The sequence below is a fragment of the Oreochromis aureus genome, linkage group 11, assembly GCF_013358895.1.
Source record: "Oreochromis aureus strain Israel breed Guangdong linkage group 11, ZZ_aureus, whole genome shotgun sequence".
NCBI lineage: Eukaryota > Metazoa > Chordata > Actinopteri > Cichliformes > Cichlidae > Oreochromis > Oreochromis aureus.
In genome coordinates, this window is record NC_052952.1 from 24,386,962 (window position 1) to 24,412,627 (window position 25,666).

The 25,666-nt window shown below is 35.8% G+C and overlaps 2 protein-coding genes across 4 annotated transcripts; both read left to right on the plus strand.

The window, feature by feature from the left end:
* The first annotated feature begins 1,459 nt into the window (after positions 1–1,459).
* LOC120442671 (carcinoembryonic antigen-related cell adhesion molecule 5-like) lies at positions 1,460–11,234 on the plus strand. Its single transcript, XM_039619603.1, has 10 exons — positions 1,460–1,572; positions 1,899–2,222; positions 2,728–3,006; positions 3,770–4,036; positions 5,469–5,741; positions 5,894–6,151; positions 7,128–7,233; positions 7,694–7,719; positions 8,173–8,204; positions 8,764–11,234. The coding sequence occupies exons 1-10, from the start codon at positions 1,530–1,532 to the stop codon at positions 8,989–8,991; spliced, it is 1,836 nt and encodes a 611-aa protein (XP_039475537.1). The 5' UTR covers positions 1,460–1,529; the 3' UTR covers positions 8,992–11,234.
* A 7,855-nt stretch (positions 11,235–19,089) lies between these two features.
* Positions 19,090–24,027, plus strand: LOC116309516 (carcinoembryonic antigen-related cell adhesion molecule 1-like). 3 transcript variants are annotated; one of them, XM_039619605.1, is made up of 8 exons: positions 19,090–19,184; positions 19,488–19,562; positions 19,853–20,131; positions 20,537–20,818; positions 22,066–22,159; positions 22,566–22,615; positions 22,949–22,986; positions 23,416–24,027. In XM_039619605.1, exons 1-8 carry the CDS (start codon positions 19,100–19,102, stop codon positions 23,536–23,538), a joined length of 1,026 nt encoding a protein of 341 aa, XP_039475539.1. In that variant the 5' UTR covers positions 19,090–19,099; the 3' UTR covers positions 23,539–24,027. The 3 variants fall into 3 exon arrangements, with proteins under 3 accessions (XP_039475539.1, XP_039475540.1, XP_039475541.1); XM_039619606.1 differs by having other exon boundaries at positions 22,952–22,986; XM_039619607.1 differs by having other exon boundaries at positions 22,569–22,615.
* Positions 24,028–25,666: the final 1,639 nt, after the last annotated feature.

Below are 25,666 nucleotides of genomic sequence, written 5' to 3' on the forward strand. Positions count from 1 at the left end.
GATATATAGAGTATATAGTTACATAGTTATACATATCACACAAAAATCCACCACATATTGAGCCTCTTACCCTGTGACAGGTGGGATAGGAACAAGCTCTGTGACTCTGTTGAATAGTCGTTATGATCCAGGTCATAATTTTGTGTATTGTGGGGGTGGTTTTATTAATTTTCTTCACTGTTTTTTTTTGCTTATGTAAGTTCCAGGTGGAAGCTGACCATTGGTTTGGGAGACTGAATGAGGCTGGCTAATTGGGACCCGTCCAGACCAGCTGTGTCCTGCCTATATGTACTTCCAGCTTCCAACAAGGCTTTGTGTGTTTAACTGTGTGTTGTTGTGTGACCGATTTTCTGCACTTAAAAAATAAACAAAAACAAGATTAATTATTTTGTACGTATTGTAAATATTGCAAATGATCATTTTGAAGAGAACAGACCTGTTAGCTGTATTCTTTTAAAATGTTTTCTCCTGTTTAGTCTAGGGAGGCAGTTAAAAGACCTGTATTTTGTTTGTTGTTTTGGTTATGCCTGCCCTGAAACTCTCTACCTCAAAAGGAAAATAAATGATTCTGTTTTTTTGAGATAGACATTTATTCTTCTTGGACTCAGGGCATGCTAGACACTATTTTCCCTTGCTTCACTGTTTTACTCAGAATTTTAAATACTGAAAAAAATGTATTAAGATTTTGGCTCAAAGTTTGCAATAAATGCAAACTTTGCATTTATTGCAAATGATAGTGTGAAACCTGGGCCAGGTTTCACAATGAGTTCACCCGAAACCCTGGCTGATTGTGACCCACACCCGTTTTCACACCTTGGCTCATGTGATTAGGTAGAGGATCATCAGGGGGTCCTTTTGTCCCTCTTTGGGGGGACACTCCCACGGGGTTTAAATCTGGGACTCTCCACCATTTGACCCTAGAACTGAAGAAGCTTCTCGGATGAGAGGTGAAACGTCTTCAAGCAATTTAAAGTCCAGACGTTTTTCTTTCCAAGCTCCTTAGACTACGATGACCTGGATGACTGAGAACCTTCACAGACATTTTGCAATAAATGAATTGTTTCAACATTGGTTGCATTCTGTTAATAGTGTTAGGTCATTTTTGAAGGTTATAAAACATTCTCAGTATCTTTCTGAGTATTTTTAACTAAACAAATGACTAGGGCTGTGGCATGCAGTGCAGGAATATATTGCTGCATAGTGGTTTGTTTTCTACTGATCAATTAAACTGTTTGAGATTTATTTATTTATTTTTTTATGTGACTGGACATCAACGTCTTTATATTAACATTTCAAGTTTTACATCTTGCACTAACACAGTTGCACCACATGAGGAAGGCATCCTGCAAGTTTTCTGGTGCATCAGAGTACAAAAAAAAAAAAAAAAAAAAATCTATGACTCTCTTTGCGCATGAAACTGACACTGCATCTTGTTAAGTAGAGTTTCATTCACCATACTGAGTCAGTAGATTTTTGGTCAGTTTGACAGTTGAACATTCCTAACTGCACACCTCACAGATATTTAATTAATGGCTTTGTTACTACAGCTTCTTGTCTTTGTGGCATTTGCAAGTAAGTCTCAAAATTAAGATGTTCAGCAGAACTTATGGTCTCGTTACAAAAAGTTTTATTTTCCTTGGGTTGTTCGCCAAAGGCTTAGAGTAGCAACAAGTCACCAAAAGCAACAGCTGGTTACCAGTTTTAATAACCACGCGAGAGCGAGTTCCTGAAACTCGACCAGAATTATGTGCAGTATTATCTGGAAAAGCTGACATTAGACTTTAATGAAAATAACTCAAACTCTTCAGACCTGCCATATTTCATGCTAATCTTTATATATTTCACAACTGTTTTATATATTTGACTAACAACAGCACTTTTCTATTTGTCTCCCGCAGGTTTCACTGAAGGAGAAGGTGTGTTGCCTGATGGTCCTCTGAATGCAGCTGTAGGAGAAACTGTGATGTTCACTACAGCACTGACTCCAACAGAGAAACCGTTTAAATCTGTGAACTGGAGTTTTAATTTCTCTAAGCTTATAATAGTCGTAATTAACTCAGAAGAAACTATTGGACCTGAGTATGAAGGCAGGATCACCTTCTTCCCATCTAATGCGTCTTTGGAGCTCAGGAGTCTCACTCTGAATGACACTGGACCTTACAGTGTTAACATTGTACAAGATGGAATACTCCCAAGTGGCCGAACCACTCTGGTGATATACGGTGAGCAGATGTAGATATTCAACAGCTTAATTGTTTTTGCAATATTTAAGCAAGTTTACAATATATTGAACATGTAAAAATACCTGTAATGATTAGTACAAGTTTGTTACATCTCTCCTCACTGCAGTAATGCATTCTTGCAATAATTTGTCTTATTCTTAAGACTGTGATATTAAAGACTTTAAAAAGTGGCTGTAAGAAACTGAATGGCTTATTTATTTTATAAGGTAGTATTGACCCCCATACTATAAAGAACGAGTTGAGAACTCAATTAATCTCATTTATTCTGTTCAGAATAGTCACTTAAAGGGAGTTGATATTGTCAGTTATGTGAATTCAAGTATTTGAAGGTTTTGGTTGGTACAGTACTTCTTTTAAGGTTTAATTATAAATATATTGTTTCTATTTTAGGTTTAGCTGGAATTGGATTTTTTGTAATTTGAATGCTTATTTTTTATTGTTGATGCCAAAAAATACTACTATGTTGTTGTTGTTTTTTTCACAGAGAAAGTCTCCATTGTGTTGGTAACTTCCAGCAGCACAGACTTGGTTGAGTTCAATGATTCTGTCTCTCTGTCCTGCTCTGCCTCTGGATCCTCTCTCTCTTTCCTCTGGTTGAACGGCAGCTCTGAGGTTACAGCAAGTGACAGAGTTCAGCTCACTGATGGAGGCTCCAATCTGACTATAATCAATGTGACCCGCTTTGACCAGGGACCATTCAGGTGTAGTGTGTCCAACCCTGTCAGTACTGGTACCAGTGATCCAGTAAACCTCTCCATCAGCTGTGAGTTACTGGGATTTGTTTTTTTTTTAATTATTAGGTGATTTAAATTATAGTTTAAATCACCTAATTCACAGTGCAGTTAGTTTCATTTAGATGGTTTTGTTTTCATACATTACAGAGTAAGTAGATTTCTTTTATTGTGATATAATGTGGAATGATCTGGCTAATCATGTCACAGTTTCACAATAAGCCAAACTGAATGGTATATACCAGGGTTGTCATACAAAGGCCTGTGGGCCAGAATCAGCCTGACAAAGATTCCAATCCGGCCCATTGGATGGTTTTGGAAAAGGTGAAAGGACAGAAATTTTGGACTACAGTATTAACTGTTATTCTTTTTAGGTTTTACACCTTTTTGTTCTGATAAAGAACTCCTTCAAGGGCATTCACAATACACCAAAGTAAATAAATGACAGATTTCTGTAATTTTACACATTACTTCTTACATTTTAAGCCCAGAGTGAAGCCGACAGACGTCTTTAATGTACTACACTTCATTTCTTTATCATGTGAAAAATCTTAGACATGCTGCTGAAAAAGCTCTTCTTTGTCTTATACTACAACAGCTCATTGATAAATTGTGTAAGTAAACTTCTCTACACTGGCTAAAATTTCACTGTAAAGTTTCACTGGTTTGACCCACCTAAGAGCAAAGTAGACTGCATGTGGCCCACAATATAAAATAACTTTGAAACCCCTGCTGTATACCTGTAAATGTTTCATACAGTTAACATTAACTTTTCTCTGTCCCCTCTACATTTAGATGGTCCAGAAAATATCAATTTGATCTTATCTCCACCACAAGGATACTTTGCTGTAGGGTCAGACATCAGCCTCACCTGCTCAGTTGGATCCAGACCTCCTGCCCAGTTTAACTGGTTTCTGAATGGAGATCAGCAGTCTGATACTGGATCAGAGCTCAGACTGATGAATGTTAACATGAGTAACAGTGGAAACTACAGCTGCCAGGCCTTTAACAGCAAAACTCTGAGATCTCAAACATCTCAGCCTTCAACCATCACTGTACTGGGTAGGTTTGATTTATTGTTAAAGTGTGTGATTCGTGCATATATTTTTGACTAGAGCTATGCAGAGCTATGCAGAAAAAAACTGGAGCTGATAGAAAAAAGAAACTCAGTCAGAGTGAAGGATTTACAACAAACCACCCTTTAACACAAGGAAAATGTAATGAAAAAGTTATTATGCACTTTTTTCACTGTAGAGCAAGTGCACTTTGACTGTGATGATCTTTATTTTAATTTCAATTTCTTGTGAAGTTGAAAAAAAAACTCAAGGTAGATGCTAGCAGGCAGGGCATACATGGAAAGTTATAACCAAGTGCAAGTCCAAGGGCATAGTATACAGGAACATCTGTGCCGACTATAATCTCAAAATCCTGAGGCCAAATTGGGATACCTTCCTCAGGATATTTGAGATTAACCAAGCAAAGATCCTGTGGGACCTTCAGGTAGAGATAAACAGGTGATGGCTAACCAACTGGACACACAAGTGGTGGACAAGTAGAGGAAGACAGCTGTAGTGATAGATGTGGCAATACCAAGTGATAGCAAAATCAGGATGAAGGAACATGTGAAGCTTGAGAAATACTAAGGGCTAATAGAGGATCTAGAGAAGGTGTGGAGGGGGAAGGCAACAGTTGTCTCAGTGGTAATCGGAGGACTCAGGGCAGTGACCCTTAAACTGGGCAAGCGTGTCAAGGCAATCCCAGGGAAAACATCCAAGATCTCTATCCAGAAGATCACAAACCTAGGAACAGCATCGATACTACGCAGGAGCCTCAAGCTACCAGGCCTCTGATAGAGGACCCAAGCTTGAAGAATATAAAACCACCCACAGGGGCGAGAGTGGACTTTACTGTATTCATGTTATAATCTTATCACCCCTGCCTCCAACTCCACATCTTCGTAAACCTTCTTATAGAAGTAGCATCCTTGGCACCACAAAAAGACATACATAAAAAGTTGTCTCTCTTTGTCGTCGTCCTCGTCATCTGCTCAAAAAACATCAGTTATATTTAAATAGGGTAAAAAAAAGTGTCTGGTATCGCTTAGTATTAAATTGGTATTGGAGAAAATAGCCAAATTAAAAGTGTCCGGCAAATTTAAATTTAATATTAGATGCCTTGACCTTGAAGGTGAAGTTGTATGAAAATGTCAAACAATAATAAATATTTTTAGTATTAGATAATATAACTCTAATTTAGTGTTGATCACTATCCTGCACATTATTCTACAGAGAATTACAATACCATAACTCAAGAGTTCTCCTCATCTCTGTGGTTTTCTTTGGTGTTTTTAATCTCATTTTATAGATTTTTCAGTTGTTCTTCTATTTCACCATCACTGATTTTAGTGTAGAAATTTGGTATTTAACTGATCATCTATTTTTGTTCTTGTTATCTTATTATTTTTGTTCTTAATTATTATTTTTTTGTCAAACAGAGAAAATATCAGGTTCTTCTGTCAAACCATCACCAAACCTGCCAGTTGAGGGAACCTCTGTCAGTTTAACCTGTGAGGCTTCTGGCTCAGTCTTTACTAGAAAATGGATGAAGGATGGTTCAGAACTGACCCCGACTGACAATATGACCCTTTCTGACAGTAACAGAGTTTTGACCTTTAACACTGTGAATAGGAAAGACAATGGAGAATATTTCTGCCAGATCAGCAACCCTGTCAGCACTGATGAAGCTAAATACATCATGACTGTTAATTGTAAGTAACATCCTGGTCAGTCTACACTTCTTGTTCATGCATACAGTAAAATAATTTTAAACTTTGAATGGTACTACTAATATGATATGTAGTCTAGTGATGCAGAAATTTAAAAGTAATGAACACATTTATTATTTTTACCTGTTTTTCAGATGGACCAGAAAATGTTCAAATCAAAGGTCCAAATGAGATAAATATCAAAGGCACCTTAAAACTGACCTGCTCTGCTGAATCCACACCGTCTGCCAGATTCACCTGGTTCTTAAATGGGACAGAGAAACTCACAAATTCAGCTGAGTACAATAAAGAAGAGGTTGAATTTTCTGACAGTGGCAACTACACCTGTCAGGCATGGAATAATATAACTGAGAGAACATCATCATCAGTGGTGCATGGACTGACTGTAACAGGTATCTGCATGTATTGATTCTCTTGGATTTTTTAGATAGCTTTAACTCTCATGCCACTAATAGGCTTCCTAACATTTTCTTAGAGATCTTTGATACTAACAAGATTAAGATGAATTAATAATTAATCTTTCATCTAATAAGGTTAAGATTCATTTCAAGCTCATGAGACAACAGTGTTTTTAAGTACAGAACTCCATTTAAAGATAGTTGTTTGCCAAGGCCTCACGGTGCCTATCTATCTATCTATCTATCTATCTATGGTAGATAGATAGATAGATAGATAGATAGATAGATAGATAGATAGATAGATAGATAGATAGATAGATAGATAGATAGATAGATAGATAGATAGATAGATAGATAGATAGATAGATAGATAGATAGATAGATAGATAGATAGATAGATAGATAGATAGATAGATAGATAGATAGAACTCCCTTAGGTAGCTTCCTGTGGGAAATTTCCAGTTTCCAGTAGCAGAACACCAACAGAAATTTGTACATAATTACAGAATTAGATAAATAAAGGGGAATAAGAGAATATGAAAGCTAAGTTGTCCCCACCCTCCTTTGTCCTCCTGTTTCCCCTCCCCCTCCTTTCTAGTGAGGATTTAAACAGTTTGATGGCATGTTGGACAGAGGAGTTTTTAAGTCTGTTTGTCCTAGACTTTAGGAGAAGCAACCTGTTGCTGAGCAGACTCCTCTGGTTGTTTATGACCATATATAGAGGATGCCCTGTATTGTCCATAATGTCCTGCAGTGTCTTTAATGTCCTTTAATGTTATACCAGAACATTAAAAAATTACAAAATGTTCTCCATGCAAGGAGTTCAGCAGCTCTTCTGTGTAATAAATTGACACTGAAACTTGACCAGTTACAAATTCAAAGGAAACTATTAAGTGACTGTGAGATGATGGAGTAATTCCTATTTTTTTTAAAAAAGCAACAATATTTATTGCTTTTTGTACATTCCCAGAAAAATCATCAGGATTATCTGCTGGTGCCATCGCTGGAATAGTAATTGCATGTTTAGTCCTTGTTGCTGCAGCTGTTGGTGGCGGATACTACTTTTATAAGAAAAAGTAAGTTGGAAACAGGTGGACATTTTTCTAAAAGTGCACTATTTTCTGAATGTGCATTGTCTGTGTAGTTTTAATGATTACTACAGCTTTAATTTGACGAGTCTTTATTGCTACTTCTCATGGGGACACCGGAAAACTGTATTTGAAAACATTTTAAAATTGATTATATGTTTTATCAGTATTTGTCATAAAAATGTCAGTTAAGTAAAACACTTGAAAAACTTGAAATAAAAAATAGTTTGGACTTACTGATTATTATTTGTAATATTTGCACCATTTGAACAGAGACTAAAAGTATAAAAATAGTCAAACAGCTTCTCAATTTCTAGTAATGTTGATAATATATTGATTATTGATATATTGATTATTATTAATACTTAATATATATTGACTATATTATTGTTATTTGGCAAATTTTTATATGTGTAGTATAGTCATAAGTCTTTATCTTTCTCAACAGAGGACCTCTGAAGAAATCTACAACAGGTTAGTGTGTGTGTGTGTGTGTGTGTGTGTGCGTGTGCGTGTGTGCGTGTGTGTGTGTGTGTCTGGATCAAGGTTATTTTTTAGTATTGGCAGCTAGTGGCTCAGCAGATAAAGTGGGTCATCTGCTAATCAGAAGGTTGATCATTCAGTCCCCAGCTCTTTCTGTGTGTGTTTGAGTGTTAGCATTAAAGCATTAAACGACAAAAATAATGACAATAATAATAAAATGGTATATGAATCAGTAAATGCAGCCTGTACTAAAACTGTAGTGGTATAAATACATTGGGATCAGTTTATGGTGAAACTTAATTAATTTACATGTCTTAATTTACATGCTGTGTTATTCTCAGTTTTTATTAGTTAATATTACCCCTGCTGAGTACATGTAAAGGAATTATTGCTTCTCCCTACATTTAACTCCTGTTATTATTATTTGTTGTTGTTGTGTTAAAGGAGTCCAGGGAACTGCAGCTTCCTCAAATCAGGTAAAAGTTGCTAATTCCTTTAAATTCACATGAGTATGCGTATACCTGAGTATATGTTTAAGGAAACAATGTTTTGCAGGAAAATGTTTTCATCCCTAAACACATTACTTAAATCATTTACAGAAACATGAATTAAAACCAATATTCCTCAAATCAACTATTTTCTTATGTTTATAAATTTTACTAGAAAAATTATCACAGAGTCATAATCTTGGAGTTTTGAGACACACTTATGGACTATAGCTTAGTCCATATAAAGTTTATATGGACCAATTAACAGAGTATGCCTCCTAACATACAGCTAACACTTATGTACCTTATGCTCAGCATCAGACTTTGAACCTTGTCAGACTTTGAGTTAAACCCAACTTAACAGCTGGATACAACTGTCAGGCTCATGGTTGTGTTTTTCGTAAAATTAGCCAAATATGTGTTTAATATTTAATTTATTGCAATGTAACTGAATGAAAGTTGGATCTTAAAGAATCTAAAACAAATACGATAAGACTCCCTGTATTTCACAGTTATAATCTTATTCTACTCTCTATTTCCTCTGTAGGAGTTGAACTATGCAGATGTCAGGTTTTTCCCAAAGAGAAATGATGGGAAAGTTCAGATGGGGGTACAGAATGAATCCTCAAATTATGCTCAGGTTCAAGCGAACAGCAGAGCTCCTGCAGCATCCTCCCTCCCTACATATGACGCTCACATGCACCGCGTGAGGAGGCCAGCCCCTCAGCCTGATCCTAATGCTGCAGAAACCTATGCTCAGGTTCGCGTACGCTGAGTGTACTGGATGTGATTCATATCCAAGCCGGTCAGAAGCAGTCAAACACTCCATTTATTGTGGACTAGCTTGGACTTGAGCTCCTGAGTCAAAGCACTTTAAAAGTAGTCAATAATCAACCAGCTCTGAAATTTATTGCCATGGGAACAATGTTTCCTTATTACTTTGAGTAAACGGCATATCATAGCGTTCCCGTCCTTATGTTCAGCATTTTCTTTGTACAGTGCAAAGTGCAGTGATCTGAGCAGTGATATTCTTTTTATGTGATTCAGATATTTATCTGTCACTTTTGTCATAATATATTGTCATGTGATTTCATACAAGATTCTTATTTGTGGCTAATAGTGAAGTAGTAATTTTTTAAAAGCAACACTCCTGGATGCTACTTGATGATTAGTTTGACAATTCATTACTTCATTATCTTAGTGAACTGTAAAGGTGCAGCAATTTAAAGATTTAAATGAAATCTGCTTTATCATCCCTGCAAACGAAAGGTCAGCAGTGACAATAACTAATAATGTTTCTGTTTAAAAATCATTGCAAAAGATTTTGAATGACTCCAAACTTTCAAATATTTTCTGGTGCTATTGGGCAGGTTAAGGGAAACCATCCATTGCACACTAGACAATAGTGTGGATCATATTTCAGAATAATACTACATATTTTTTTTTACTTACCCTGATAAATAATAATAAATGCTTTATATAGGCACGCTTTATCTTTATCAGGGTTTACATAAACATGAGGGAACTGTAGATGTTTTCCTGGGACAAGTGAACCTGTGTGATGAGTATAGTTATTGATATGTATGATAACAGTGAGCTACTTTATCATTTAAATCCCTTCAACATGCCTAGATGACTTCATCTTCATAATTGTCACCATGTTTTGTATTAATAGGTTTGCTAAGTATGTATAATGTGCTATGTGGGAATTGCAGGGCTTATTTTTTTATTTTATATATTTTTTTACTTGTTCCTCTTTTCCATTCGTTTCTGTCTGTGTATTTCCATTTGTGTCTGAAATGTTTCTGCCATGTTAATTCTGAAAAACCCAGAAAAAAATTTCTACACAAAATTGTCCACTAGTCACTAGGCATGTTTGCAGGCTAAGATAGCAAGGCATTTGTTTCCTCTGTCAATATCTATATCTCAATAGTGCAAACATAAACAGCCCTTAATGATACTGTAGTGTGCGATGTTTCAGTAAAGGCATTAGATGCAGTAGAATTGGACTAACACATTTTAAGGTGTCTTTTTAATAAAGCAGAATATCCCACTTGAGAGTCAAATATGATGAGAGAGTTTTACTACAGATTTAAAGTTCTTTCTTTTTTTTAATGTTGAGTGAACTGAAAACTGTTGACAGTCAATAACTGTATGACTTCAGTTTAAGGGTATTGTAAATAAAATGAAGAAATCATATAACAAAACATCTTTTACTTTGTGCTGTGGCTGCTGTGGAAATGTATAATGATTTTTTTCTTAATAGTGTGCTTCATGTATTAAACTGATTCATTTGCAAGTAGGCACTGGATCCTAGCAGGTGTTGCTAAGGATTGTGTTTGAAATCATTCAAGCAATAAATGCGTGACAGAGATGGCGCTTGTCCTTTTCTTAGTGTGCATTGGGTAACAAGGAGTTATGTCTATTTAAAGAGCAACGCTTCAATTAACAAATAAGAGTAGTTTGTCTTAACTCTGGCTTTAAACTCATTGAATCAATGCCATTCATTGTTTAACTGTGGACCAACAACACTTGTCATTCACCTTTTCTATTCAATTCAATTCAGTTCAAATCAAATGTATTAATTCTGACTGTGTGTGCAATCTGTACTTGTGTCATTTTTGGTCTTCTGTGTAAAACAATAACGTTAGTTTAGAGCACATGAAACCATGAGAGAAGACCTATCTTCAGTGTTTATCTAGTGGTTATCTCAGTCAGCCCTCCCCCCATTAGTTAGCCATTACTGAAGATCAAGCTACATTTGCATTGTCCCTGTGGGTGTTTTATGTCCATTGAAAGCTGATGTCTTTTTTTCTGCCACATGCCGAAATGAAAGTTAAATAAATGTGTAACCAGTTTGCACCCGTTCACTCAGGAGTGCAATGGTGATAACTGCATGTTATTTTTTAATGTATTTGTAATAATATACTTCTTCAAATGAATAAAATATGTTTTCAACTAATGAGTTTACAGAGCATGTTCTGCTTTAGTGACACTTTTGCTTCTGTCTTAAAATGCACACATAAGTCACATGTGTCTCTTTGTTTGTTTTTGTTTTTCCAGAGATGAAATGACACAGTAGCTGATGGATATCTATTGTTTAAAATGTCACAAGAAAGGAACTGTAACTGAAAAAATAAAGAAGTTCAGAACAGGAACATAAATATCTTCTTATTCGCAAGACCCAAAGAGGGCTGCAAATGAAGGCCCATTTATTATTGCAACTATACTGTTGAAAGTTTCTTTGGTGTTTGTGTACTTAGTTTAAAGTTATAAAACAAAAGACGAAGAAAATATTAGAAGTGTAACTGCAGGAGGAAGTAGTTGTAGCCTAATTATACAAAAATAAATTTAGTTCCAGGAATGAAACTCTTAACTGCAACTGCATTTTAACTGCAGCAATAAATTCAAAGGTCATTGTACATCAAATACGTTGCCGTGCCAACCTAATGTCATCACAGCAATAAAATGAAATAACAGTGCAGTAAAAGTACCTGTTAATGAACACACATTAAGTCTGTTACATATTACACATCTACACCTGCTTTTACTTAAATTTGAAAATAGAATTATACCACAAACTGACAGATTACTGAGTCTTTTAATGATTGCTCTTTGTTTCTTTTGAAAAGTGCTACATATTTGAACACAATATTTAATAACTTCTCTTAGTGTCTGACAGCTGGGAAGACTTCTCTACTAGTAACAGAGAACTAAAATAATAAAACACCCAAAATAATAATGACAATTAAAAAAACATAGAAATAAATGCTAAGGTTAGTATTTTAAATAGATGTGTTTGCTAGTTTGTAGTTTATCGTTTATGTAATTAGGCTTAAAATTCACAGTCATTTAGGGAAATAATGCCTCACATACAGACACACACAGTGAGGATTAGAGAAGAAAAAAGAAATACTCATTGAGCAAGATTTGCGAAAAGAGGAAATATAACGTGAGCTTCATTGCCTTATCAACACCAGTGTCGGGCTTACTGATAACTCTTTATAGCCTGCAATTCAGGTCATTTTCTGGTCATACTTTTTACGAAGACCTTATTTAGAACTAGAAGGAACCAGAAGTAATAAAAAGGACCCATGTGAGACAGTGCCACCTGGTGTTTTGAGGAATGTGAATAGCAGTTGTGCACTTTCAAAAGCGCTGTTTCAACCTGTATTTTTAATAATGTTTACAAATCCATACATTCGTGAAATAACAATGACCACAGCATCACCTCAAAACTAACTGTAACTAACTCAATGAAATATGCACATTTGTTCTATCTCATCATCAAGGACATTAGGTAGAAAAAAAAAAACTTGGGAAATGTGGGTGTGACTGTAATGTGCACTGTTTTACTATTAGATTTAGATGTGAAAAACATTATATGAGAACATTAATGACTGATAAACACATGAATCATGTGCTGCTACCAGGAGGCTCTTTATCACTGAGAAACAATTTAGCACATTCATATTAAACAAATAAGTAATAAATAAAAATTAATAACAAATAAGCTGACAGGAGGATTTAAATGCAACAGAAATAATAACACTGCATGCAAGAATTAACCTGGCCAAAAGAAATAATATAGATACTTCCCTGTTTTTATTAACTTTTATAATAACCACAGGTATTTATTTGCTTAACATTTTTCCTGTAATTTCATACTTCATATATTTTTGCATGATCAAGTAAAGTAACAAGTTTGTGCACGGTTAAAAATCATATTAGAGTTAACGGTTTAGTTTTACAATTTAAGTACAATCATTGTCATTAGGTGCTGATAATGTGTCAGTACAGCCAAAATGGTAAGGCTAACACAAGCTTTAATAAAATAGCCTATTATTTTCATTTTGTATGTTAAATGCACTTCTCAGTTTGTATCACAGAGGTTACAGTATCAGAAGTCGGGACCCCTCAAACTTTCCTATATGACGACATTCAGTGCTGCATTTGTGGTGCCTGTTGTGCTCAACTTGACTTTGTCCAAGTAAATTAGCTTTTAGTCCACAAAAGTTTGTTTAAATAAAATGGCTTCTACTGGAAAAAATTTAGTAACAGGAACAAGAACTGAAGGGACCAATGAGCATGGACAATCCAGCAGCAGCACATGAGGAAGTATCAGTGGACTCATGGAAGGTAACATTAACTGAATGACTTTGGCCACATACTTTGAGCTAATTTAATAATGAGTGAATGTGTTTTGTCAGTGAAGTCTTCTGGTGCTTCCTCCACATGAGGTGAAAATAAACAGAGTGAGTGATAATGCTACAGATGAACACTGTGCTCATGTCTCTTGTGTTTCCCACAGATGCTTTATAACACAGAGAACTGTGGCAGCAAGTGTCACATTTGCTGTGGCTGCTGCACCCCCGTATCTGCAGAATTTGCTGCAAATTCTGAGGCTTCCTCCTCCAACAACCAATGAATATTAACTTTTGTTATTATCAACATACTGTGTTTATGGAACAAAGTCTGTATTGATATAACTGGATTTGGTGACAAATTCATGGTACTGGTTAGCAGTGCAATGTTATAATAAGTAGTAATAATATTGAAGGAACAGAGGATACTCTGTTTATTTAAAAATAAATACTGGTGGATTCTAAAGTTTGAAACTTTATTTCTTTGTCTGCATCGCTGTTGTTGTCATTTCAATTCAGTTTTATTTATATTGCACCAATACACAATAACAGCTGCCTTGAGGCACTTTAAGGTAAAGATCCTACAACAATACAGAGATAACCCCAACAATCACATGACTCCTTTTAGCAAGAACTTGGTGACAGTGGGAAGGAAAAACTCTAGCAGAACCAATATGTCATAGTAGGACGTAGCAGTGGTGGACAAGCCGAGGAACTGATAGATGTAGCAATACCGAATGACAATGATAACATCAGGAAGAAGGAACACAAGAAGCTTGAGAAGTATCAAGGGCTCAGAGAAGAGCTTGAGAAGATGTGGAGGGTGAAGGTAACAGTGGTCCCAGTGGTAATCGGACCACTCGCTACAGTGATCCCCAAATTAGGCGAGTGGCTCCAGCAGATCCCAAGAACAACATCCGAGATCTCTGTCGAGAAGAGCGCAGTCCTAGGAACAGCAAAGATACTGAGCAGGACCCTCAAGCTCCCAGGCCTCTGGACCTGAGCTTGAAGACTAAAAGGCCGCCCACAGAGGCGAGAGGGGAATTTATATATTTAATAGTTCACTTGAAATAATTGAACATCATAATTTGAAATAGAGAAATGAATGTATCATGTGAGTTTAGGTGATTTGTAAAATTTCAATTCACATTTTCTTCGAGAGTGTTTGTACAAACACATTTTCACCACAGTAGGGAGACCTGTTCCAGGTTTTTGGGAAAAACTGAGGCGTACAGTAAGCTTGTAGATATTCATTTATGATAGGGAATGTCAGGTTAGGGGTCAGGCTGACCTTTGAACATTCATCTTCTGTACACCTCATGAAGTTTTAATTAATGGCTAAATGACTACTGACTTTCATCATCTGTTAAAGTTTTCATCATTTTCATCATCATTTAAAGTTATTCAGTAAAACTGCATCAAATTTTTTAAGTATGTCACATTATCCAGTTGTTGGCCAACAGACCTTCAGTCTGGAGCACAGACTGTGTGACCTCAGACTATTTTACAACCACTAACCTCTGTTTTTTAGCCTTCTTGTAGGGACAACTAGAAGCAATTTATCAGCTGACTTCAGAGTTCTATCTGTAGTATTTTTAGTTAACAGATCAGACGTATGACGGAGCTAATCCATTTAGAGATTTAAAAACAAGCAATGAAATCAATTCTACAACGCACTGGAAGCCAGTTTAAATGAGCCAAGACTGCGGAAATATGGTCATGTTTATGAGTGCCTGTCAAGAGTCGGGCTGCAGCATTTTGAACTAGCTGAAGACGAGAGAGCAGAGCCTGGCTGATACCAAAATAAAGACCATTACAATAGTCAAGCCTGGATGAAATAAATGCATGTATCACTTTCTCGAAGTCAGCAACTGACAAATTGTTCTTAGGTCAACCTTAAGAGAAAAGCGAGGGTCAGAAGGTCCAAATCTCAGTTTTTTGGTCGTTTACATTCAGAAAATGTAATGCAAACCATGATTTAGTGTCATCAAGGCAGTCTAGCAAAACCTTCAGAGAGTCTGTAGAACTATTTTTAAGAGGAAAGTAAATTTGAGAAACATCAGCATAACAGTGAAATGTTATAAATACTGTGGTGGGTGGCTTGTTGCATGTAGAATTGTTATCCCTTTAAAAATAAACCATAAAGTAACTGACTGACTAAATGTCATTATTATTATTATTATTATTATTATTATTATTATGATGAGTTATTCTTTTTTTCAATAATTTAGCTTTATTTGAAACATAAATGTTAATTATAAGCAATAAGGAATTTAAGCAAACATTTGGCTCTTTTGTGTAACTGGCAGTGTAACGTTGTATACATGTCACGGCTGCGATGGCAGACGTGTGGAGGTGAAGTAAGGACCCAAGTGCAGGCAGAGGTTGATATGAGAGTGGAGATGGCAAGGACAGGAACTAAGAAATAAACTAAAACTGGGAAAACCTAAACACATGGAAAAGAAGTCAAAACCCTTAGGGTGACACAGAGAGGAACACAGGAAGAACACGGAGGAACCACAGGGAGACTCAGGGAAACAACACAGACAGACCAGCAACTAACAGAGGCAAACACAAGGCTTAAATACACAGAGGAATAATGAGGGAATGAGGCACAGAAGGAGAGCACAGCTGGGAGTAATCAGACATGATGAGACCGAGGGGAAGCAAAACTAGACACATTCACATAAGACATGGACCTTCAAAGTAAAACAGGAAATGCATAACAGACACAGAGATCCAGACTAGACACTGAACTTAACAGACAGATTCACGAGCAGACACTGTGACATCATGGACAGACAGAGGGAACACAGAGAAGTGGGACCAGGGCAGGCACAGAACAGAAACCTAACAAATGGCAAATCTTAATGAAAGACATAACCAGAATAAACAAGAACATAGAATATTAAAAGGAAACACAAAACACTGAGTCGTCAGACTCAGGACCATGACACATGTACAGTCATTTTATTAAAAGACATTATTTGTTTGTTTGGGGTTTTTTTTGCACATTGCACTTACACACTCCTGTGTTTGTCCGTTATATGTCATTTGTAGCACCAGGGTCTCTGAGGAACGCTGTCTCATTTCAGTCTGTACTGTACCACTGTATGGTTGAAGTTTCAATAAAAGCCACTTGACTTGACCTGAATCATAGGGAGACTGTTGTTGCTTCAGTGTACGAGGGGTGTAAGAGATCATACAAATCTCTCAATATTAGAAGACAGTTAAGTTCTTTGCCACTTTCTAAGATCATCAGCAAATCAGTCGATTGTTTACTGCATTACTGTTGAGCATTTTGCCAAAGTGCTTATAAATTTTTATTTGCCTTTTTTTTTAAGAATATTAGTTATTGGTAATATTAAGCAAATGCTAGAGTTGAGCGAGCCATGATGTCAACAAGTACACAATGGTGTCTAAATTGCCTGCTGCGTCCTCCTGTCCTCAGAAATCTTTAATCTAGTTACTTTTCCAACTGTGAAACAATAATTTTCCAAAAACAAACTTGTATGGGATTCAGTGAGTCCTCTTTTTATCAAGACTATTCAAACAGCAGATTTGAAGCAAATCAGCACAGCTGTTATTCACTGTGAGAATAACGCCTCCGTTACCTTACAAGCAATACTTTATAATACAAATGTCATAACTGACAGGTGTTATGGGAAGTTTAATAGACTTGCTACTGTAGCAGAAAAAAGGTGAACTATTTAATTAAAAGTGCAATGTTTTGTTAAATGTTGCTTCCAAATTATCATTGCACAGGATTGTGTTCTCACCTTGTGATTTTTTTAATGCAAGTTTCTGTAAAATATAGATGAAAATCAATGAATAGGCTTCTTTCAGTGCTTATTGGACCGCTGTACAACGGGCCTTCAATTGACTTCAGTAGATCTGTCCAAAACTGTGTCGGTCCACTGAGCAAATGCCCGCCATGCCAGATGTCCAGCCCTGGAACAGAGTGATCCCTGCTGGACACATGACTTTCAAAATGCACTACACTGTTTTATATTGTTTACTCCAGGTGGACTGTAGTGACCAGTAAGTTTTTGGACACAATGATCCCCAAATTCAATTCAGGTCTGCAACTTTTATTTTCTGCTATATTGTTTTGCCGGCTTAAAATAAGATAGTCGGTGGTAACTGATAAGAATGTGTTGAAATTTCAGTTGAACAGTAAGAGAAGTGAACTTTAATTTCTATATTTCTTATTTTTTCTCCAATATTAGTAAACAGACCCTTTTAATTTTAAATAATCTGTCTGCTTATTGTATTTATGGTAAAGAGCATTTGCTTGTTGTAGTTTGGTTACAGGTTTGTCATTAACCCTAATTTATTCTCCATTTGTGTTGATTGTCTGGGGGTAATTTGGTGGAAATAGTGGACATTTTCATTATTATCTGTTATTTCCTTGTAGTGCTATTCCTCAGTGACATAAGATACTCACTGTACATGTTTGTTTTTCCAGAGATGTAGAGGACCCCCTCTGCAACATTCAAATGAAGATGATTTAAGTTCAAGATTCAGCTTGGTTTGTGTATTTTTGGTTTGTTTATTTCTTTTTATTTATGATGTGTTCTACAATATGTGCCAATTTATTCACTTCTGCAGTAAAATATTTTATACAATAATTAATTTCATACATGAGAGACCTTGTGAAATAAACCCCAAACAGTTGTACTTTTTTTGTACCTCCAAAGTGGGGTCTCCTGGACAAAAACATGTTTATAGGGTCATCCTGATATAGCCTATTTCTCCCTTCTTGACACTGCCTAAATCACATCTATATTCTGATACATTTGTTTGCAATCACATAGAATTATTTGTGGGAAGAGCAGAGGGAACAAAAGTACATATAGTCAACGTTAACACATTAACACTGCACGCTGTCATCAAGATTAAAGCGATTAAATAATTTAATGCAATTAACCCATCTGGAGCGCAGAATGGACAAACTTTGGACAAACTGCACAAAATGCGTTGACAGAGACATTTCAGGGATTTTGAGTCATTCTTCACTCCAGATGGGTTAATTGCGTTAAATTATTTAATCGCGTTGAGATTCCTGACTATGATTCTGGTCATGGTCAGGAGCTTCCTGACCATGCATGGAGGGTTGACCCAGCATATAAAAACACTTGGTCAAATGACCCAGATCCTTGATGGGTATGTGTCAGTTTCTTTACACAATAAATATATAAAAATAAATGTATCAAAAGTTCTGCCAGCTCAATGTCCAAATTATCTTGTATTTATAAAACAATACAGTTTTTGTTAATTCAAGGACTTTGTTTTTAACTCTGGGCCTACTATAATAAAAATACTTTCCATAAGAAATAGTGGACAAACAAGATCTTTTCTGTCTTTTAATTGTTTATATATTATGTCGCTACTTTGGTGCAGTATGAATGGCAATCCGGGGAAGTCTTTATCAATAGAAAAAGCTGCAAAACTTGCATGTCTGAAAACACAGCTAAAAGTTCAAAATCTTTGCACTCCTTCACATTCTCTCTCCAGAGCTTTCCAGTGGACCAGATTGGAGTCTTGCCAGGCTGATTTTGGCCCCCGGGCCTTAAGTTTGACACACCTAGCTTGCACAAACAGAATTTCACCACAGGAGGGAAACCTATTCTGTGTTTTCAGGGAAGAAGGAGGAGTTTGTCATGCAATCTATGGGACACTATCTTTATGTGGGAAATTTGCAATACGCCTTGTAGGTAGATCTTTAGTTTAGGGCTCATGATCATTGAACATTCACCTTCTGAACAACTCAATAAACAAATGGCTGTGTTACTGTTGATTGTCATCTGTGCGACTTTTACAGGTAAGAATCTTAAAAATAAGCTGTTCTTTCAAAACTTTGTGTCATAATCGTTGTGAAATTCACATGACTGTTTCGTTGTTGGCCAACGGGAGTCATTAATAAAAGTAAAAAGTCACAGAAATCACAGTTGGCTAACAGTTATTATGATCACCACTCATTTATTTAGTGCTGTTTGCCAAAAACAGACATTAAGTCTAGAGTACAGACTTCATGTGATTTTCCTACCACTAAGGCAGACAGTATGAGGTCATCTTCAAGTCAGAGTTATTTTGACTACCACATGTTCATACCCCCCTCCTCCAGGTTTTATAGAGGGAAATGATGTGGTCTCACCAGATGAACCAACTATGGCAGGACATACAAGTGTGAACATAAACGGTGAGCAGATGGAGTCTAATATCATCATTTTGTTTTGTATGTGACTCTTTTTGAAAACATTTTTTTTTTTACAATTTTATATTACATTACAGAAAGAGAAAATGTGTGATGTATATGTACAAGAAGGTAAATAATGAAGGTAAACACTATTACCTTTAGATCCTGCATCCTCTGTGCTTCAATGAAGATAGTGTTACTTTGCCACTTATGTGCATAAGTGCACACATCACTCACTTTCAGCCCTTTTTTTATGATGTCAGCAATCAAACCCTTTTGTTTTTCTTTCACAGAGTCAGTCTCAAATATATTGATAACCAGCAGCAAGACAGACTTGGTTGAGTTCAACAGTTCTGTCACTCTTGTCTGCTCTGCCTCTGGATCTCCCACCTCTTTTCTCTGGTTCAACGGCAGCTCTGAGGTTACAGCAAATGACAGAGTTCACTTCACTGATGGAGGCTCCAATCTGACTATAATCAATGTGACCCGGTTTGACCAAGGGCCGTTCAGATGTCTTGTGTCCAATCTTCTCAGTAATGGCACCAGTGATCCAGTGAAGCTCTCCATCAGCTGTGAGTTACTAATCAGTAACTTATCTGAAAGCATCTGGATGCAAACAACAAACAGAGTTTAGACAGTGGTTTAGATTTCAGAACATTAGATATTCCAAAACACATTTCTCAGTTTAATAGGAATACATTGAAAAATGGCTTCTCTAACAACACCAACTAGAGCCACCCCATGACTGTGGTTAAGAAACTGGATGGCTTGATGGGACATTATCACAGAGTGCCAGCTAAACTGTTTTAATTTAGAAGGTTTTGTTTGAATGTATTAAATTGTACAGAGATTTGTTTTCCTGGTAACTTGATGTGAAGTATTGTTATTTACTAATGATCTTACACCAAACTGAATATTACAAACTGTCACTTTTCATGCAATTATCATGAACTTTTCTATTTTCCCTTTTCATTTAGATGGTCCTGAAAATATAAAATTGAGAGTAAATCCATCAAAGGAATATTATAAAGTAGGGTCAGACATCTTCTTCAGTTGCAAGGCTGATTCCAAACCTCCTGCAAGGTATCACTGGCTTGTGAATGGAGCCCTGGGGTTTACAGGTGGAATAGGTTTTGGTGTGATTGATGCTCGCACGAGTCAGAGTGGAAACTACAGCTGTCAGGCCTTTAACAGCAGAACTCTGAGATATGAAACATCTCAGCCTTTATCCATCACTATAGTGGCTATAGACTCAGTGGGTAAGTTGGTATATATATATTATATTTACATTTATAAGAATGGATGTAATTTCTGACCAGTTGATGCAATTATTGGTTCAGAATTAAAGCTGAATGTGTACATTTTTCTACACATTTCAGTTGTTTGATTTAAAATTGACTGTGGCGGTGCAGAGAAGCAAAACTACAAAAACTGTGTCTTGGACGCAAAAGTCAGACTTGGTTTTTTTTTGCATATATCTGTTTTGATATGTTGTTTAATGATACACCCCACAGAACCTAACCTTTTCAGTTGTTATTCAGTAAACTTTCTTAGTACAACCTGATTTTTTTTTTTTTTTAAAAAAAGGTCATACTCTGTGTAAAACAAGAATACTTCTATATGTGTCGTTAAGTATGAGTTTCACACTATCCATCTTACACTACCTGTTTACATGGGCGTAGCACTATGCAGAATACATACATTTATTTTTTGTTTATTTTCAGATTATATACTTATATTGTCAGTGCCTGTGCTGAAAGCTGAGTCACCCTCTGACCTCTGTATGACCTCTGTAGGATCCTGGGCACACATGGGTTTACAGTTTGACAGTTTCAAGACTCCCTGAAACCACAACTTTCTTTGACTTGACTCACACTGGTGAATCTCGTAGCCATCTGAACAGATAACGGTCCAATTTGACTCTAATGGTTTAAAATTTAGAATCAGCTGTACAACAGTATAACATATAGAGTCACCAAATTACAGGGTAAAAGTCAGGTATTTAGGGTATTCTTACTTTACCTTTAAAATGCATCTAATATGACCTGAACAGTATGTAAAGGTTAAAGGGGTTGATTTATCTGACTGTGGTAACTAGACCTGTCCGGCATGATTAGGAAAATGCCACGATCAGTGGTGCATGGATGAGATACCTACATATGTTTGTGGGTTTTACTGTTATATCACTCATATTTTTTCCATAGCGATGATACTAACAAAACAATGAAGGTTTATTTTAAGCTCACAAGACATGTGTTTTTAAGTACATAACTTTGCTTAAAGATATAAATATGTTTGCCAAAGACGCATAGTACCTCCACAGTTTTACTAAAACACTGATATGTGCTGGGGAAAAATTATGTCTCTCTGAAAGCCACTGAAATCTGACAAATTACAAAATCAAACAAATGAGGTAATTATTACATTATTATGAAATGATGGGGCAATTTCTTTTTCAAAAATATGATGATGAAAATATTTGTTTTTTTCATTTGTATCTTCCTAGAATCATCAGAATGTCTCATCAGTGGAATAGTAATCACATGTTGTGTCATCGTTGCTGCAGCTGTTGGTGGCGGCTACTACATCTATAAGAGAAAGTATGTTGGAAACAGCTTGGAAACATTTTTAAATTGTGAATGTGTGATATCTGTGTAGTTCTAGTCATGACTCAAGCTTGTGATTTGTTGTTATTTCTCAGGGTAGCTAAATCTTTTGTTGCATTTTGTTGTTTTTGTGCGACTGTAATAAAATAATTATGTCTATAACAGTAATTGACATAAGAATGTGAGTAAAGCTGTGTTAAAATACAGTTGGAAATCCTATTTTTAAAACTTTTATAACAGTAAAACTTAAACTCACAAAAACATTTTAGGCATATAGAATGATTGTGGTTGTATTATTTATTTTGTAAAAACATTGAGGCTCCATACGTGTTATTATGTGACAAAAGGTCAGAGAATGCTTGTGTTGTAATGTATAGTAATGACCTTTTAACTCTCTCAGCAGAAGACATCTGAACCAGTCCACACACACAGAAACTACCACTGCAACAGGTAAGATTCAAATAAATAAAATGTAATCATATAAATACCAGTACGGTTTTTGGATAAGTTTATTGTGGAGCTGCTTTAATTTAAATGCAAAGGAAAACACAAAATCAGATAATGTGTGATGCAGGTAGCTTCCCATTTGTTCTGTGATGTTTCCACATAATTCCTCTCCAATTTTCACTGTGAGTATGTCTGACAGCCAAGATTTACTTTTCTGGCCTGTTTGTTGTGTTTGGCTGCTGAGAGAGAACGTGTAGCAAGTTGATGGCTTTGCTTTTTTGTGTGTTTCTGTGCGTGTTAGTATTGTTTCCCTAAATTATTTGTTTATTTTTAAAGCAGCTGAAGGTCAGGATAATCCAGCTTCCTCCAGTCAGGTAAAAGGTTTTACTTCTTTGATGTTCACCTATGTTTGCAAAATGTTTGGAGAAATCATGGTCTTTATAGTTTTGTGTGAGTGGCTACAGGGTATTTGACCAGGACTGCATGGGCCGATTAACGATTATGCTAACTCCATATCAGTTCGATATTTTATCCAATACAATGAAAGTAAATGGAAGATATCCCCATAAGTTGGTTCTGTTCGTCTGGACGTTGCGTTTTCAGTGGGAGAAACATTTCGTCACCCACTGAAAATGCCACGTCCAGATGAACAGAATCAACTTTTGGGGATTTACTTACCTGCATGATTGAGGATGCATCAAGACATAAATGGAAGTTACATCTTATAAAATCTAACACAAAGACAATAAAATCCTGTGTACTTTACATCTGTAATGTTTCTGTCTTCTCTTTTTCATTTGTAGGAGCTGAACTTTACAAATGTGAGGTTTATCCCAAACAAAAATACACATAGTGACTCTGCACATTATGCATCCTCCCCTCCTTCCTATGATGACGTCATGCAGGAAGTGAATAGATTCAAATAGTACTGGACACCAAAAGCAGTGAAACCTGAACTTCTCTTGTAGTTCCTTCATTGTGAGCTTGTCTGGACATGGCTTTCCGACTTTCCTTTAACATGTAATTAACAACCAACCAGCTCTGAAGTTTACTGTCACTGGAAAACTGTTTCTATTTATTACTTTGATATTTCTTTAAAAAACTGTATATCGTGTTTTACAGTCCATGTAAAATGCAGTTACCTAAGCAGTAATATTCTTTATATTTGATTCAAATGTTAATCTAGCTAATGTTTCTCACAGGTTTGACATAATGTAATATCATGTGATTTCATATGAGATTCTAGTGTTTATTTGTTAAAAATAGCACTCCTGGATACTACTTAATGATCAGTTTGATGAATGATTAATGTGCCATTACCTTAGTGAACTGTAAAGGTGCTGCACTGTTTGAAAGTTTTGAATTAAATGAAATGTTACAACAAAGAAAATGTTAATGGCGAGTTTTTAAACTTTCAAAAATTCTCAGTTATTGGGTTGTCAAGTTTAGAGCGAACATGCATTGCTCACTAGAGAATACCCTGCACTGCATTTCAAGGTGTTACATCTCCATTTACTATAAATCTCTATCTGTATTCAGATTTTTTGCTGCTTAAAACTGCTTAAAAATACCATTTGCCATTTTGGGGTGGGGGGAATATTATGAGTTTGTTTTAAAAAAATATAGGCACACGAAAACCTTTGATTTTTTTTTCAGGGCAGAAATAATTTCCACACACAAAGTAATTAGTAAAGTTATAGTTTTATTATCCCTTCAAAATGCTTATTGAAATTAATTATAAATATATTTTTAGGCCATTATTATCTAAAGGTATATCTGGATTAACTTTTCTACAGTAAAGAACAGACATTGCACTTACAAAATAACAACACGCTCCCTCTGTCAGCATATTTCAGTAGTGTAACTAGAAGGTATCAGTATGCAGACTGTGTCTGTGTAATACAACCGAATACAAGTTGTCAAGCCTGGAATTCTGTAACATATTAATTTATTAAATTGCAACACATTTTGTGTCAATAAAGGTATTAATTACATCTAATCCATTTATTGAATACTGTATATACATTAGTATCAAAGAATGGTCTTTGAATATCCTGATTAAGAGGGTCGTTCATTAAAATTATTTATAATTCACTAATGACTTATAAAATGTATTTTTCTGAATGTTGAACAAATTGAAGTGTTGACAACCAACAACCCAGAAAACCTTGGAGGCTCTGAAGGGAAGTGGATAAACTTTTGCCCTCTGTGTAAAGTAATAACTTTAGTTTATAGCACATGAAGCTCTGGGAAATGACTTTCCTATCTCATGCACTTGAGTGCTCGTCTACATGCTGAGATGAATGTGTCATAAGTGTGTCACCAGTTTACAGTGTTCCTCTAAGGAGAGCATTCATTTTTCTAATAAACTTTTTTGTTTTGATGCCTTTGACTTTTTTGTTTCTTCTGCTTTAGTGACCTTTCTGACTTCTTCACACCTGATAAAGCACATGGGCCCTTTTTTTAAATACAGACTTCTTTCATTTATTTGTCTTTGATTTTTCCAAGAATTAGATGTTGCAAAGAGGAAAGGTAAATGCACTGGGGAATAAGGAAGAGGAATAAATATAAGAAATATCAATATATTTCTGTTACTCCATGTTTCTCAGAAATGCAGCGATCATAAAGCATATCTGTGGTAACAGCCAGAGAGGAGGAAATGAAAGAAAACATGTTACTCTCCCTCTTGCAAAAAGAACGTAGAAGAATGTAGTTCAGGTATATTCCTACATTTTTATGCTTTTTTATTTTTGTTTTTCTGATGTTAGTGTATTTGATATACACTCAACATAAGGTTGTAGCCAAACAATGCAAGATTTAGAGGAATGACACAGCATGAAACTGCAGCAATAAATTCAAAGTTCAGCCAATAAATTATATTCCGGTTATCCGACCTGTTATCACAACAACACATTAAGATAACACTGTACCAAAAGTACCTGTTAATGTGCTGTGACAAAGCCTGCTAAATTTGCTAACCACATTGTCAAACATATACTGTCAAGGCAAATGTAACAGTTCACCAAGCAAACAGACTCAGAGATATTCTTTTGG

Coding starts and splice junctions, on each gene's coding strand:
- LOC116309516 (XM_039619605.1), top strand. CDS start 19,100: ATGATCATTGAACATTCACCTTCTGAACAACTCAATAAACAAATGGCT. Junction 19,563..19,852: donor TACAAGTGTGAACATAAACG/GTGAGCAGATGG, acceptor TTTCTTTCACAG/AGTCAGTCTCAAATATATTG. Junction 22,616..22,948: donor AGAAACTACCACTGCAACAG/GTAAGATTCAAA, acceptor TTATTTTTAAAG/CAGCTGAAGGTCAGGATAAT.
- LOC120442671 (XM_039619603.1), top strand. CDS start 1,530: ATGGCTTTGTTACTACAGCTTCTTGTCTTTGTGGCATTTGCAA. Junction 4,037..5,468: donor TTCAACCATCACTGTACTGG/GTAGGTTTGATT, acceptor TTTGTCAAACAG/AGAAAATATCAGGTTCTTCT. Junction 5,742..5,893: donor ATACATCATGACTGTTAATT/GTAAGTAACATC, acceptor CCTGTTTTTCAG/ATGGACCAGAAAATGTTCAA.